Source organism: Impatiens glandulifera, chromosome 3 (assembly GCF_907164915.1).
Source record: "Impatiens glandulifera chromosome 3, dImpGla2.1, whole genome shotgun sequence".
NCBI lineage: Eukaryota > Viridiplantae > Streptophyta > Magnoliopsida > Ericales > Balsaminaceae > Impatiens > Impatiens glandulifera.
In genome coordinates, this window is record NC_061864.1 from 53682467 (window position 1) to 53699116 (window position 16650).

The 16650-nt window shown below is 26.7% G+C and overlaps 1 protein-coding gene across 1 annotated transcript; it reads left to right on the plus strand.

Annotated features, from left to right (window-relative positions):
* Nucleotides 1-11021: 11021 nt before the first annotated feature.
* On the plus strand, nucleotides 11022-12387 carry LOC124932597 (U-box domain-containing protein 26-like). The gene has a single exon (XM_047473253.1). The coding sequence runs from the start codon at nucleotides 11036-11038 to the stop codon at nucleotides 12272-12274; it is 1239 nt and encodes a 412-aa protein (XP_047329209.1). The 5' UTR covers nucleotides 11022-11035; the 3' UTR covers nucleotides 12275-12387.
* Nucleotides 12388-16650: the final 4263 nt, after the last annotated feature.

Genomic DNA, 16650 nt, shown 5'->3' on the forward strand with positions numbered 1-16650 from the left:
TATAGCGACTTATAGTGTTTCAGGTCCCTGTTCAAACCCTTCAGGGTTGCTCTAAAGGACAACTTTCTCCATAGAAATTAGAGGAAAATATCGATGTCCTCGACCATGCTGAGGAGTTTGATATTTATTATCCTCTTTGGTCAAAGGCGAAGAGATATTGGCAAACCAGGTATACCATCCCCAATTTCCATGCATCTTCTTTATCAGAGCAGGACACAAATTTTGAGTGAAGGTCTATTGTTCTAACAATCATATTACTTTTAAAATATTTGACAACCAAAGGTGAACATTCTTCAACTTGATTGAAAATGGTTTCCACCGCAGGAAATCTCCAAAAATTGAGGCCTGTGACCAAGGCAAACTCCTTCATCCCGAAGCACAGCTCCTCTCCATTCACGAGAAACTTCATCTCCATAGAATTTGAGTTGCTTTTCATGAGGAGCATTCGATGTATTATCGTTACTAAGAACCGCAGTAACGTGGATCCTTTAAATAAAAATCGGAATTGAGTTTGCTCTACCTTTCCATTAGATCCATTACAGCAAACTTCGTGACAATGTTTGAGAAATTGGTTTTCCATTAGACCATACCAGCAAACTCAGGAATTATGGTGGACTTCATATAAAAGAGGAACAACATTGGAGTAAGCAACTCCAGAACTCAAGTAAGCAACATCAAAGAATACACGAGGAAATTGAATAAACAGTATATAGGTACAATGCTCGTGAAATAATAATTCACTGTTATTATAAACCCTAAACCATGCATGCAGAATAAGAACACTAATATAATACTCGTGAGTGAAGAACATTGGATAATCAATATCATATACACACATAAACCCTAAAAGCTAAGGATTATACATCAATATAAACGACAGAATAATAAGAACATTACAGATTAAACCTAAACTCTAAACCATAAACTCACCTGAATATATGATCGAAGAGGCGGACAACGAACGATGATGATGATGAAGGAAGTTGGAAGTTATAATGGAAAGTCGAGAGTTGTAAATACAAAGTTGGAAGTTGAATTGTCGTGAATGGAAAGTGAGAGAGTCGAGAGTCGTGAATGGAAAGAGTTTTTTTTAAATGAGGGGGCAAATTATGTATATATATATATACGATGAAAGACGCGAAATATCACTCTCGCACTTTTCTCTAAAACGCGTGAGTTCATAAACGCGTTTTAGATAAAAACGCAAGAGTAATATTTCACGTCTTTTTATTAACGCGAAATATCACTCATGCGTTTTAGATGAAAACGCAAGAGTAGTATGTCGCGTTTTTGAGCGGTAAAGTGGGCGCGCGAGGATCAATACAGATATTTCGCAGGGCAAAAAAATCCTTTTTGCAAAATTTATCAGGCGGGTTCTTTTTTGGAATTAGGCCCTTCATCAGGGCCATTTCATCAAATTTCCCATCTAAGATGGTAATTTTTTAAAAAGAACTTGGTTAACTTAATTTCACCTGTTCTCATTTGGGAACTTCAAATTGTAGTTACAACTTCCAATATTTCTAGTTTAATTTACATTACATTTTTTTATAGGACTCGGTTAACTTATGTTAGTTAAGTAATGTTTCGATTTTCTTTTATTCTAGTCTAATAGGGTAGTTCAAATAAAATATTTTTGTCTAAAAAAAAAGTTAAAGATTTAAATTCAATTTTCAATAATAACATATAAATTGAAGTGAGGTCTCGGATAAGAAAAAAATTATGTTAGAAAAGGAAAAGGAAGTTATTCTTGTTCATAAGACTAGCTAAATAAACATTAATGAAAAGTTCAAGGCTCAAGAAGCCGTCCGCCACCTATATAAGATTTAGGGTTTAGAGAGGTTATTACTTTATACACCCACATGAATTAACCCTGCGGAATCTTGTGTTAATTCATGAACACAAAATTCAAATCACCACTCCATTATTTATTAATTATAAGATGCCCATTGGACAATCATATGAATTAACACACACCCTTGTGATTGCCTCGAGCCTCCAATAGTACTCTCCCAACTAATAAAAAAAGGGAGTCATAATGGTTGCCACATTTGTGATGAGGTTTTAAAATTTGAATCACATCTATTTTTTTTAGTTACATTGTAAAATATCTATTCGAGTTTCGTACAAAATTTGTAATCGATATCAAAATGAATCATGATTCAAATTATCGTTTATTGAACTTTTTGGTTGGAACTATAACTTTCAATTTGAAACAATTTAATGTCTCCATCTATTATAGGTCTACACAAGATTTCAATTATTTCATAAAAAGTGCATGAACTCCATTGCGAGAAAATAAGCAAAACTAACAGAATCGAACCAAACTGACTAAATTGAATAATCAACGGTTTATAAAAAGGACAAACCGAATCCAACGGTTTAGTTACTTGGTTTAGTAACGGTCAAACCGTCAAACCAATCTACCAAACATAATTAAAATTTAAAAAATATATATAATTTAGTTACAAATTTATAGTTAGTATCTAAATATTTTTTAATAATTAAATATTCAACTCTTTAACTAATTTTATTTATATTCTAAAATTAATATAGATGGTTGATATAAGTTTTCAAAAAAAAATTAATTTATAATTATATTATTGAATAATATTTTTTTTACGACATTCGAACTGACTTAACTGATATTCTAACTAATCAATAAACCGAAATTAATGATTCAAGATTTTCTCAAACCGACCAACCAAACCGTTTAGACTTGGATTAAATGATTTGTTTGAAATAAAGTAGTTTAGACCTTGTGTTAAATGATTTGTTTGAAATGTAGTAGAGATTTTACAAACAATTCTTGATATGTCCACCTTGAGCTAGATTCTCATCTTGTTGGTTGAGTTCACATGTGATATATTTAATAAGCAATAACTTACTTTACTACTAAACTTTACTTATTTAAAAATAAAAAACCTTAGCAATCATTTTTTTTCTGTAATTTTCCCTTTTCATATATTAATACACTGACCTTTTGAAATTCAAAAGAAATTTTAATTATTTAATTTAAATAACTAAAATAAATCACCTCATATCAAGTCAATTTCAATATACTATTAAAAAATGTTTTTTGAAAAAAAAAAAAAAAACCATTAAGCAAGTTCTTGAGAATTCAATATTTTTAATTTTATATATGAGCTATTAAGAAAAGAAAAATAATAATTAAGATTATGTAAAGTTAATAATCATTTCCAAATAAAGGCAAACACTCTATAAACTACTTTAATTAATATTGAAGCATGTTGGTGATAGAATTTGATTTAGGTTGGTGGGTTTCAACTTTGAATTCTAAAGAGCCTTTTAGTGCTATTTGGTCAAAAAGTTAGATCTCATTAAAGATATACCTACTAACTTAATTAATTTCCTTTTTTTCATACAAAAGTTTTAATATCTTGTAAAATCTCCCACTTCTTAATGTTAATAATGGATGTACAAGAGTTTTTCCACTAATTTCTTTAACAATGCATGTTCTTTATAATTTAGCATAAATTTTAGTGTGTTCTTGTTTTTATATTTGAGACTAATATGATAATAAATATAACCATGATTTACTTAATTCAAAAAAGTTATGCTAGTTACTCAATTTAAAAAAAAAATGTTTATAAAACTCCATTCAATATATACATATATATTTACCATATTTTATCCATATATTTTCTTTCATTCTTATTAAAACTCAAATTCATTTGAAATATGATTATGATCATAATTTAGATTCCAAACAAGACCTATTGCAAAACGTGCCCTATTTGGAGACAGCACACGTGGAAGGCGCTCAATTATTAGTTTTTTTTACTTCCAATATCATTTTGTTATTTATTTTAAAATTTAACTTGAAATTTTATTATCATTCATATTTTAACTTAATGATGTTTTAAATAAATAATTAAATTTTTAATTTTTTAACCACTTTATCATAGTGATTCAATTCTAGCTAAATAATATTTACTTTAATTTTTCTAAACTATTATTTATATTAGTGTGTAAATTTTCTAAATAAAATAAGGCTAGATCTAAATACATAACTTTTTATTTTATTTTTAAATTTAGGGCATTCGTGTTTATTTTTACTATTTAATATCAATAACTTCCTTTAAGAGAATACATAACACACCATTTTATCATCTTTTCAAGCACTTAAAATGATAATAGATTTTGAAATAATTGAGTCTAGATGTTTTTTATTTTATTAATTTTCTCATTAATTATATTATTTAATTCACTGATCAAAATATTAAATTATCTTCTATTTTCTTTAAAATATATATATATATATATATATATATTATTCATTTAAACTTTTTAAAAAAAAAAATCACCTCAATCTAAGTGAACATTGTCTAAAAAGACATAAGTATTACAAACAAAAATAATTAATTTAAAAAATAATAAAATGAAGACAAATATAATTACATTAAACAAGACATAAGTTGGTTGGGTAATGAGGGAAAAAAGTCAAATGATTTGTTCCACTAAAAAAGATTCGTTCGGCATATACCTTTTAATCTTTTAATGTTGTTCATTAATTATTATATTGTAGCATAATGCCATAATTATTAAACTTTATAATATACTTATTAATTTGTCATCCGATCGATGTGGATAAAGATATTAATTAATTTAATGGATATTGTTGTTAACATCAAGAATTTATTCCTTCTCCCTCCATTGTCACCTTTTTTTTTTTCTTTTTTTTTTTGGCATCAATTTTGTTTGATATTTTTCAACAAATCAATTTCAATCATACGTATTACTTCAAAGTTATATTCTCATTCTTTAATTTCCTTTTTATTCTACGTCACCCATTTGATTATTATTTATTATTATTTTTTTTTAATCTTTCAATCATGTTTTAATTTAACATGACTTCTAAGAGCAATGACTTTCATATTTTTTAATTAATATTTTTTTCACTTGATTAATCATAATGTTATATCTTGTAGTAATAATAAAAAAAAAAAAACTTTTTAGCTTATTAATTTTAATTTTGACTTAAAAAACATTTCTTTCTTGTTAAAATTTAGTATCACCCTATGGTTGGGTATATTTTTAAGAGATCTTTTGTTTTTATTTAAATTGTAATATAATTTTGTATTTTATAGGAAAATTAAATAATATGTTATATAATATTATAACATTAAAAAATAATTTAATGTATTTGGTTTAATAAGAAAAATGATCAAATATCATTAGTATTTATTTTCTAAATATATTTGTTTGGAAAGAAATGAATTAGTCCTAGACAATCATATGGGGCTTTTTGAATTTTTAAATAGTTTGTGTTATCTAAAACATAATTATTATTGATAATTTTAAAGGGTGTAAGATTATTATTTTTTTTTTAAAACTTAAAATATATTAATATTTAATAAATAAAAATAATAATTTAAAATTAAATGTATTTTAATGTGAAATAATATTTTATTAGATTGAGTTATTATTTTAAATGTGGATTGAATCCGTAACTTTTTGTCTTAAGAATTACTCTTGTCACTTGAGTTGTCTTAGTGAATTATAAATATTAAGGTATTAATGAATATAATAAATAATATATATATATATAACAAAAATGAAAGGAAAAAAACATAAAAATAATATGACAAAATAAGAAAACATCAAAATAAATGACACAAAATATTAACTTTTAGCCATTACCCATCTATTATTTTTTTCAAAAATCTTTCTAAACATTAACGATACAATACACTCCCCTGAAACAGTTGATTTGTCGCTCTAAATCTCCGTTAAATATCTAAATATTTATAAAAAGTTTATAAAACAAAAAGAAAAGAAAAAGAGCATTCTGATAATTATTTATTTATAGATTGTAAATATAAAAAAGTTATTTTGTTCACTTGAAACCAAACCAAGGATGGCAGAGTAAATGAAGACCGGTCAAGTCAACAATATAGGAAATTTTGGTTCTTAGCTGGGAACACGTGCGGTGATAGTCCAACAACACGTGCGTTGGTTTTGCAAAGGTTGGAACGGCCAAAAAAGAATGCATGGTTGACCGGAGACAGCTAGCACAGTCGCCGGTGGAGGAATGGTTAATTTTTGCTCTTTCTTTTTCCCTTAACCGACACAAAATACTAAATCCAAATTTTTAAATTAAATTTTTTTTATCACTCCTCTTTACTAGCGGCAACCAGAGGAGTTGAATATCGATAGTCTCAACAAGAGAGGTCTTGGATTCGAACCCGTTATTCGACAAGTTCTACGTCATGATTAAGTGTTTTTCCGGATTACGTGCTTAATTCTTAATTCCTTGTGTCCACATTTTATTTTTCCTTGTGCCCACATTTTTTTTTTTTTTAAATTACATTTTTCTAGTATCTTTGTTTTATTAGAATATTTGAAACGATGATAATATTTTAAAATGACTATAATTATAAATAACTTTTATGTATATAAATTAATTTATGAAAAAATTAGTATCTCTCCCTCTAACGTGTCCTAGTGTTCGCGTTGAGTCTTAATCGGCTCACCAAAGAAACGAGATTAGAGTGAGACATATTTTCGAAGATCTTGAGACGTTTGATATATCTAATATTAATTATTATTGAAGTTTTGACTCGTATAGATAAACATTTCACTGACCGATGTCTCTATACAAATATTGCGTTGGCCAAACTCATCCGAAAAACATGTTAAAACCCTGAAATGCTCATTTTTAAATTACCTTTTTTTTCTTATCCTCCTCTATACTAGCGGCAACAAGAGGAGTTGAATATCGATAGTCTCAATAAGAGAGGTCTTGAATTCGAGCCCATTATTTGACAAGTTCTACGTCATGATCATGTGTTTTTGTCGGGTTACATGCTTAATTCCTTGTGGCCACATTTTATTTTTCCTAAATTACATTTTTTTAATATCTTTGTTTTATTAGAATATTTGAAACAATGATAATATTTTAAAATAATTATAATTATAAATAACTTTTATGTATGTAAATTAACTTATGAAAAAATTAGTATATCTCCATCTAACGTGTCTTAGTGTTCGCGTTGAGTCTTAATCGGCTCACCAAAAAAACGATATTAGAGTGAGACTTATTTTCGAAGATTTTGAGACGTTTGATATATCTAATATTAATTACTATTAAAGTTTTGACTCGTATAGATAAACATTTCACGACCAATGCCTCTATACAAATATTGCATTGCCCAAACTCATCCAGAAAACATTTTAAAACCCTGAAATGCTTTCCAAATTGCTATAACGATGCAATGATTTGTCCATTAAGTGAACCATCTAGGCGAACTTGATCATCCATACTTATTTCAATGTAAATACTTCATTTTTATTAAAATTAATCAAATTTAAGTGAAAAATAATCTTCACTAAACTAAATTATTTCTAAAAATAAATCACCGTCCATATATATATAACAAAAATAAAACCCTCAAAAGTGTCTTCAATGGGACACAGGCCGCCACGTCATGAGAGATTCTGATCAATAGTAGTCAGACAGCTGTCAACCAATGGATTTGATTCAACCATGGGATTAATTCACCATGCAAATAACTTTAACAAAATACTGTGAAGACATTAAATAAATAAAAAAAATATTTTTCCATTTTCATGAAAAATTAAAACAATTCTGTTGAGGTGGGACTCTTTTAATTTTCCACAGCAGTAATCTTGATTAAATTAATATATTGATATTATAATATAATATAGTAGTATTGCATCTAGTCATGTGTTATCCATTCCCAAATGCATGATGCAGAGAGACAAATTTTAAGAGATCTTGATTTACTTAAAAAATTATAATTTTGCATTCATCCGTTGAGTTTTCGAGTTATTTGAGCTTTTCGAATTTTTATTTTTATAAATTAATTCAAAAACCGAACTAAAAATGAAATTTTAATTTGGTCGGATATTTAGACCAGATATTGAATACACATGTATAGGTTAGCATAACCCTTTTAAATAATACGGTTTTGAATGAGAACCAAATGACGACGATGATGAATAATGTGATATCAAACAAGAACTTGTTGTTGTGTTTGATCTGTTCACGTTTGACCAAAAAAAAACAAAGTGAATGGATAAGAATTGAATTCCCTCACTGTTGGAATTTCATCGGTGAGTTATGTCTTTCACAGTTTTGCTGTATAATATGCGAAAGGACAAAGGCTTGATGATATAGTAAACATTTTGGATTTATTCTTACTGCCACCGTAATTAATTAATTCAATCTCCTATATATTCAATATATATGCTACTAATTAAATTCAACTCTTTGGCCCCTCTCGTATATTTACAAAATATTTTAAACTCATTTACTTATGTTCAATCTTAAAAAGCACTCTTCTAATTTAAAAAACTAACATAACTTGTTATTTTTAATGAAAATCCAACTCGTAACTTGTAACTTCAATTATTTTAACGAGTTAATTCTAAATTATAATTAATCAATTGTAAGTCAGATAAAGAGAAACTAAAGCTAAAACACGACAAATCAATGGAGATAAGATCAATAGTATTGACTCTCCTAGTGTTATGATACTATTTTCTATCATGTGATCAAATTAATTGTTAGGTGAAATAGCAAGACTTTGAAATATTTGATATTTTAGTAATTTATTTATTCTTTTTTTTTTTTCAAAAAAAGTTATCACGGTCCATGAAATAAGCCTATGCCCTACTTCATTTAGGGTCGCCTTGAGAGTTTGGTATCTTTGGGGACTCATGTAAATTTTATTTTTTTTAATTAGTTATTTTTTTATAAGCTGTAGGAAGAGTAGAATTATTAATTAGGAAAAATTATTTTTTTAATTTGATCTTCTAATTTTAACTTAAATATTTATTGATAGAATTCCAACATTTAATCATATTAAAATATTTCCTTATTCCTTATCTATATTTTTTGGAATTAAAGAAAAATTAACATAACACCTCACCATTATTGGTTCTCCGCTTAAACTCAAAACATTTCCAAATAAAATCGAATTTATAACATTTTGGTTTTTTAAATCGACTTTTACCGTTGGGCTATTTTGGTAGAGTTTACTCTATCTATATATTATGATGTACTTTGACTTTTTTGAGATTTATATAAATTAATTTTATTTTAAAATTAATATATTTTATGTAGAAAATTTACATGATTCCATATAATCTTAATTATAATGCTTTTAGTGAGAGTTTTATTTTATTTCTAAATGTATTTTATTTGATTAGAAATTTTGAGATAAGGAATAAGAAAAATGGGGTTAGTAAAGTAATGAATGAAAAAAGAGAAAATAGTAGGGTGGAGTAGAAGCAATATTATTGACAGCTTGGATAAGCACAAGAACAAGATTTCATATGCCCCGGGTCATGTGGGTCCCCACCTAAACCTAAAGCTAGTCTCCGTTTTTGACCGAAAACTCTCTCTCACCATCTTTTTAACCTAACCCTTATCTATCCTCCTAATTAACCATGGTTAGGGTTTACACTAACACACGTGCGCCACTTAGATCTCATATCATTTAAAAAAAAAATTAATTTTAAAAAAAAATCATAAAAATATTTTATATAAAAAGATAAGTTTATTTGAAATTTGATTCAAATAAATTATTATTATTTTTTATTTCAGATTTGTTGGTTAACGAGTTGAGTGATAGAGAGGGGAGTCCAGTGGGCACTTGAACAATGAGTCAATTTTCCGCCAATACTAACCTAAACCACTTGTTAAATATTTCGGACCAAAATATCTAACATAATTTGAAATGTTTAATTGACCCAAACCCGACTCAATTTAACCCGAGGTAATTAATTCACATTTCTCTATTTTAAATTAACAAAGTAAAACAAAAATAAACTAAATTATAAATGTGTTTATAAAAAAAATGTGTGAGTGAATATTAAAATAAAACACAAAACTCAATCAAAAACAAATGGTAAATAGGTCAACCTATTTTTTTTCGAAGATTCATTGTCTATTTTCGATCCTATAAGATAGACTCGATTATGACCGGTTAATTAATCAAGTTAAACCAGTCAACATAATATTTTTTATGTTCGATTCGGACCGTATTTTCCTGTTGGGTCCAAAATTGTCACTCTAGTCCTTGGCCTCTCTTTGTATAATTTATTTGTATTTTTTATTAAAAATCTATAGAAAAAAAATACCTCATTGTAAAATGAACTAAACAAAATCATTGAAATAATAAAAATAACAAGTGTAACAATAAAAACAAAAACATAAAATGAAAATAAAGGTAATACAAATAAACTAATAATAAACCATCCAATAACACACAAACTATCATAACAATTAATATAGTTTAAGATCTAATTTAATTATTTTCTAGATTCTTACAAGTAACAAACCATCCAAGCACCAAATAATTTTTGACATCTTCGTATAAAACAAATACGACATAGTAATATGTACACGTATAAATAACTCTTCATATGTTTTTATTTCATCATAATAATCATTCCAAATAATAATAATAATAAAAACAAGAAAATTTGAGAAGTGAATTAAAATTTAATAAAAATAAAATTTTAAAATTTTTAATTTACTCATAAAAGTGTTTTTTTTGTTACACCCATATCATTTCTCTTTTAAAAATTCACAACGTTATAAAGTAAAAATGATGTTATTTATATTTAGTAAGGATAACAATATGAAACGCCCCACGATAATCAAACCGAATTCTCTGTTTGAGAGGTTTTTTATCTAGATTTGATCGGTAGTTAACAGGGACGATATTTGTGTAATCGCCCTCACCTTAATTCTGCCTTTAACACTATAAACATAATTAAATATATAAAATTACAAATATATTTTGTAAAAATTTCAAGTTTATTTTTTATAATAATATAAATTTTTATATAAAATTAAATGCATCCCCATTCCAGCCCCTCCTAGTATTTAGTATAGAATCTATGATTAAATTGAATTAAAGTTAAAAAGTAAATATTTTTTTTTCTTCATATTTTCTCTTATAAGAGAGTTGATTTGCATAGAAGAGCTTAAGCATATCATCTAATTTAGCAAAACATTAGAGAGAGAATGAGAGAAAGAAATATGCAAATTGACATAACCATCCAAATCCCATATCATTTCAGGTGTCCAATCTCCTTAGAACTCATGCAAGATCCAGTCACCATCTCCACCGGTCAGACCTACGACCGTTCAAGTATAGAATCATGGATCTCCACCTCCACCTCCACCGCCACAACTTGTCCCGTTACCCGTTCACCCATAACCGACTTAAACCTAATCCCAAATCACACCCTCCGCCGCCTCATTCAACAATGGTGTGTCGCCAACCACTCTTCCGGCATCCAACGGATTCCAACACCCAAACAACCAGTAGAACCGGCCGCCGTTCGCTCCTTTCTTAACCAAATTTCAAACAAAACCAATTCCTTCAATTCCCGTTTATCCGCACTCAAACGAATCAAAACCCTCGTTAAAGAATCAGAAAAGAATCGAACTGTTTTCACCCATCTCAATACCCACAAAATTCTCCTCTCAATCATCTTCGATAATGAGTCGTCATCCTCATCAGAATTGATTCACCAATCAATTGCCATTCTCGCAACCCATCTCACTCTTGGCGAATCCGAAACCGCCTTCATCCTTTCCGATTGTAACAGATTAGAGTACCTCATATCACTTCTATTCCATTCATGCTTCGAAGTGAGAGTGAATTCAGCTGCATTGATTGAAACAGTTGTAGCAGGAACAAGATCAGAGATGATTACAGTAGACGAGATATACAGAGGAATAATCGGGATATTAAATTCAACAGAAGCGAATCAACGTGCGATTAAGATCGGAATCAAAACGATATTCGCTTTGTGTTTAGTAAAACAACATCGATTCAAGGCGGTGGAGGCGGGTGCGGCGGAAGCTATTGTGGGTAGGTTACCTGATCTTGATAAATGTGATTCTGAAAGAGCACTAGCTACGGTTGAACTATTATGTAGAATACCTAATGGATGTTCTGTTTTTGAGAGGAATGCTATGATGACTGTTCCTATATTGGTTAAGATTATATTGAAGATATCGGATAGGGCGACTGAATATGCGGCGGGGGCGTTGTTGTCGTTGTGTTCGGCGTCGGAGATTTGTCGGAAAGAGGCGATTATTGCCGGAGTTTGGACGCAACTTTTGTTACTTGTACAGAGTGATTGTACAGAGAGGGCGAAGAGGAAAGCGCAGATGTTGTTGAAGTTAGTTAGGGATGCATGGCCGGAGGAATCTACGCCGGCGTTAATTTCCGATGAGATAGGTTATAGTGATGTTGTTCTTTACTGAAATGTTTTTTTGTTTGGGAGTTTAGTTTGGAATTAGGAAACCAAAAGATTGTAGTTTTTTTATTTTATTTTGAGTAGCAGTATTAAAGTAAAAAAAAGAAAGAAAAATGAGTAAAAATTTCAGCATTTTTGTATTTGGGTGATATATATTTTATAGTTCTTCAATTCTTGGTAATTTGAATTTTCACTGAATATAAAGTATGTATGGATAATCACTTTGTAAATGTATATTTATTTATTTACTGATCTTCGGTAAATTATAATATAAATTAATAATATGGTGATTTAAGAATTAAAATCTGCATGATAGTGAAAATTAATGCTGAAAGTGAGTGTAAAAAATTAATGCTTACCAAATATTCTTGATTTTAGTGTATTTTGAGTAAAATGGAAGTAGTTCAATTGCAAATAGAATATATTATAATAAATAAGTTATTTAAATAAAAAGTTAATTGATATAAATATATATAATGAAATATTGTTTTTTTTGTAAATAGAATATTTGATCTTTAATTTAGTTGATTATATAAATAATATGAATTATAAATTTTCTACAATTATATTTATTTCAAATTAATCTCAAATAATTAAAATAATACTTAAAATATATGATAAATATATACAAAATTTTATAGACTTATTATTATTATTATTATTATATTTAATCGTAACTAATGAGAAACAAATAATTCTGCTGCACAGTATTACTAGTGGGAGGTAAAGTAGGCTTTAGATTGATTCCAAAATTTAAATTAATCTAGTGGGAAATAAACTAAGACATAGATTGATTCTAAATATACAACTGTAAAGCGTTTTAAAAATAAATTAAAATATTTCAAATTTTAATTTTATAAAATAATAAATTATATTAAAACAAATGATAAAAACTCATTAAGGAAGTTCACGTGTGAATAGTAATTTTTAAGAAACCAAATATCACGTATTCAATTCTTATTTAGAACATTTTAAGCTGAAGTGAATGGTATGACTGTGTTGTTATGCTAATTTCTTTTATTAAAAAAATTAATAAAACAAATAATAATAGTGTTATATTTAAAATAGTTCACACTAATTATCTCGAAAATAAATATAAATCACAATAAAAATAATAATTTGTAATAAAAATAATGTAACTAAATGATGTAGCTATAATAAGAAAATAACTGGTAAAAGATGTTAATTTCGATTATGAAAATAATAAGAACTTAAGTTAGGTCAAGTACGAATAAGAATAAAAGATCAAAATTTATGGTTCTACTTTCATTTATAACATTTTAAGTTGAAAGGTAGGTAATCTTGATAAAAAAATATTGAAAACAAAAAATGATAAAAATAACAAACAAAAATAAAAATAAAAAATTAATATGGAATCAATAATAATAGCACTTTGGATAGTCTTTACTTTTAATGGAGAAGAATATGAAACCTTCAATCACTTTTTTTGCTGACCTAACCTACACCTTTAGTCTTCATCTTTCTCCTTTTATTTATTTATTTTTAGAAAAGATATTTAATAAAAAACATGATAAACAACCGAAAATGAAGTAGATGAACAATGAAATAATACATAAAAAATTGATTCACTGAATTTGGTCAATCTACATTGAGGCATCATATATATGTGCTTCTCAAAATCCCATGATTTCAGAATTTCAATATTTGTATTAAAAAGATGTTTTGGAGTAACCATCAATGACTTATAACTTTATTTTTTTTTCTTGGTCTTGTTTATCATCATATTGTTAGGAATGAAATTCAGCCCCAACATGATCATAATTAGAATTCTCACTTTTTTAGGAAGAAGAAGTCTTAAGATTGCAGCAATTTAAGGACCCACAAGATGATGCAAAATCACAATTTGTTGTCTATAGCAATCAACATGGATCTTAGCTATTCAAAAAGTTATTTAGAAGTTTATATGAAGCAAACAAAACTAAGTACATATGATGACTTTGACCATGAGTATGTCCTTTATTGGTGGCATAAATTTGTTTCACCATGTCAAGAAAGGAAGCAAAAGTAATATCAAATTTTTATTTTTTATCTATTGTTTTTATAATATAGAAAGATAGTATTAATGTTCTCAAACTTTAGATCTTTGATTTTTTAAGTAAAATTCTTGATACTTGAAAAGTATCATAGTATAAACTAATGATAATGATAATTTTAATGTGAAAGTTGTTAGCTTAAGGCAATTGAAATATGGAATTGTAAGTTTTCCTTCAAAATGTCATTAAAAATGTAAAAATATTAAATCTTCCGTGCGTGGACCATTTTTTCAGGAATTTTGTATACATTGATTATAAAATTAATTTAACAAATACAATCAAACTATTTACTTTTAAAAAATATATATTTATAAAGATAAGAAATTACAAAACTTTGTCACAAGTTAACAAAAATGTATATCATATTATTTACAAACTTTGTATCAATTTTTTATAACTAATTCGTCACATATATAATTGAGATATATAATGTGACGAATCAACCAATTTTCAAAAATGATATCATGTTTACACTCAACCAATTTTTACAAAATCACAATCAAAATAATGATATATAATTGAAATGTGTGATGTGTGATTACAAAAATGATATCATGTTTACAGTCGACCAATTTTTCATAATGGTGAAGTTCTTGTAATATGTTTTTTTTCTTTTCTTTAATAAAAATAATTAATCAAATAAACCTTAACTTATTTTTTAAATTTAAATAATTTTAAATATTCCAAAACCAATTCAACATAATTTACAATAAATTTTCTTAAAATTGTGACATATAATTAAGGATGACAATTTAAAACCGCCATTCAAAAACCGAACCGAATTATACCGTTTGGAACGATTTTTCATTAAAACCAAACGGGGATGGGGCGGGACGGGGATGATATTTATGTCTCCTGCCCCGATCTCACCCCGAACACTATAAAATATAATTAAATATATCAAATTACCAATATATTTATTTATTTACTATATTTTATAAGAGTGGTAAATTTATTTATTTATATTAATATAAAATTTTATTTTAATATATTACAATATATATTATATAAAAAAATTCGTTTATATAATATTATTTTATAATTTTTTTTTAATATTTAATTAACGGTACCCCGCGAGGATTCCTTAAAACCGAACAAAACTGAACGGGACATGAATGATATTAAAAAAATCCCAAAATAAAAACGGAACAAGGATGTTACATGCATTTCCCGCTCCGAACCGTCCCATTGACATCCCTACATAGCTAAAATTATGAAAATAATATAAACTAATTATATATATATATATATATATAAAAGAATTGACTATGTTCTTAGAGAGTTTTTGAAAAAGAGTTTATCTCGAAATTTATTTAACCTTGATTTGTGAGAAAAAATTTTTATTTAAAATTTTTTATACAAAAATGTATTTTGATATTTAAAATTAATTATAACAATAATTATTTTTTTTATTAAATTTAACCGATCTTTTACATTTGAAATAATCAAACTAAAATTTGATTAAAATAAATCTTTATTTTAAATTAATTAAAATAATTAATTTTAAAGAATTATTCATTTATTAAAGAGTCCTCAATTGATTTTTATTTAAAAAATAAATAAAAATATTTGTATACGTTTAAAAACATAATTTTAATAGAGATTCTGTTAAGTTCGATATTTGATAATATTCGGGAAAAAGTTTTCGCGCACTGTATCCTCTTTACCCGTTGAAGAACCTTCTCTAATTTATAAAATTTTGTCTATTTGTTTATAATTTGGTTTTATTTAGTTATATTTAATCAATTATTTTTTAAATTTTAAACATTTATGATTTTTTTGGATTTAAATGATAAAATAATATTTAAATGTAAGTACCTACATAGAACCTTTATTGTACTTTAGGGTATATATGATACAATCAATTTACTCATGCTCTTTTCCTAGCAATCAAGACTAGAGTCTAAGTGAACAAGATGCAGTGATTTCAATATCTCAACCAACAAAAGTACTTTGCTATTTTTTTCCTTAAAAGCCTTGAGATTTTAAACATATTTATATTAAAAAAGATGAAATAATCTTTCTCTGGTTTTCAGTTCGGTCTTTATTTATTTTATTTTATCTTGTTTATAAAATTTCCTTCAAGAAATAACTTTTCTTAAATATTTATTAAACACGAGAAATAATTAAAATTGATATCATTTAATCGAGTTTTAGTAAAAAAATCGAATTTCTTTTGAGACATTCACTTTAAAGTAATAATCTTGACTCTAATCTTATTTGTTTTCTAAAATTCTTATTTTATTCTTTTTTTTATTGTAAGAGGGGTCATGTCTCGATCTTTCTTATAAAACTTAAAAGTTTTATAAATATCTAACTAAACACGAGA

Excerpts from the sequence above, each read along its gene's own strand:
- LOC124932597 (XM_047473253.1), top strand. The coding sequence starts at position 11,036 with ATGCAAATTGACATAACCATCCAAATCCCATATCATTTCAGGTGTCCA.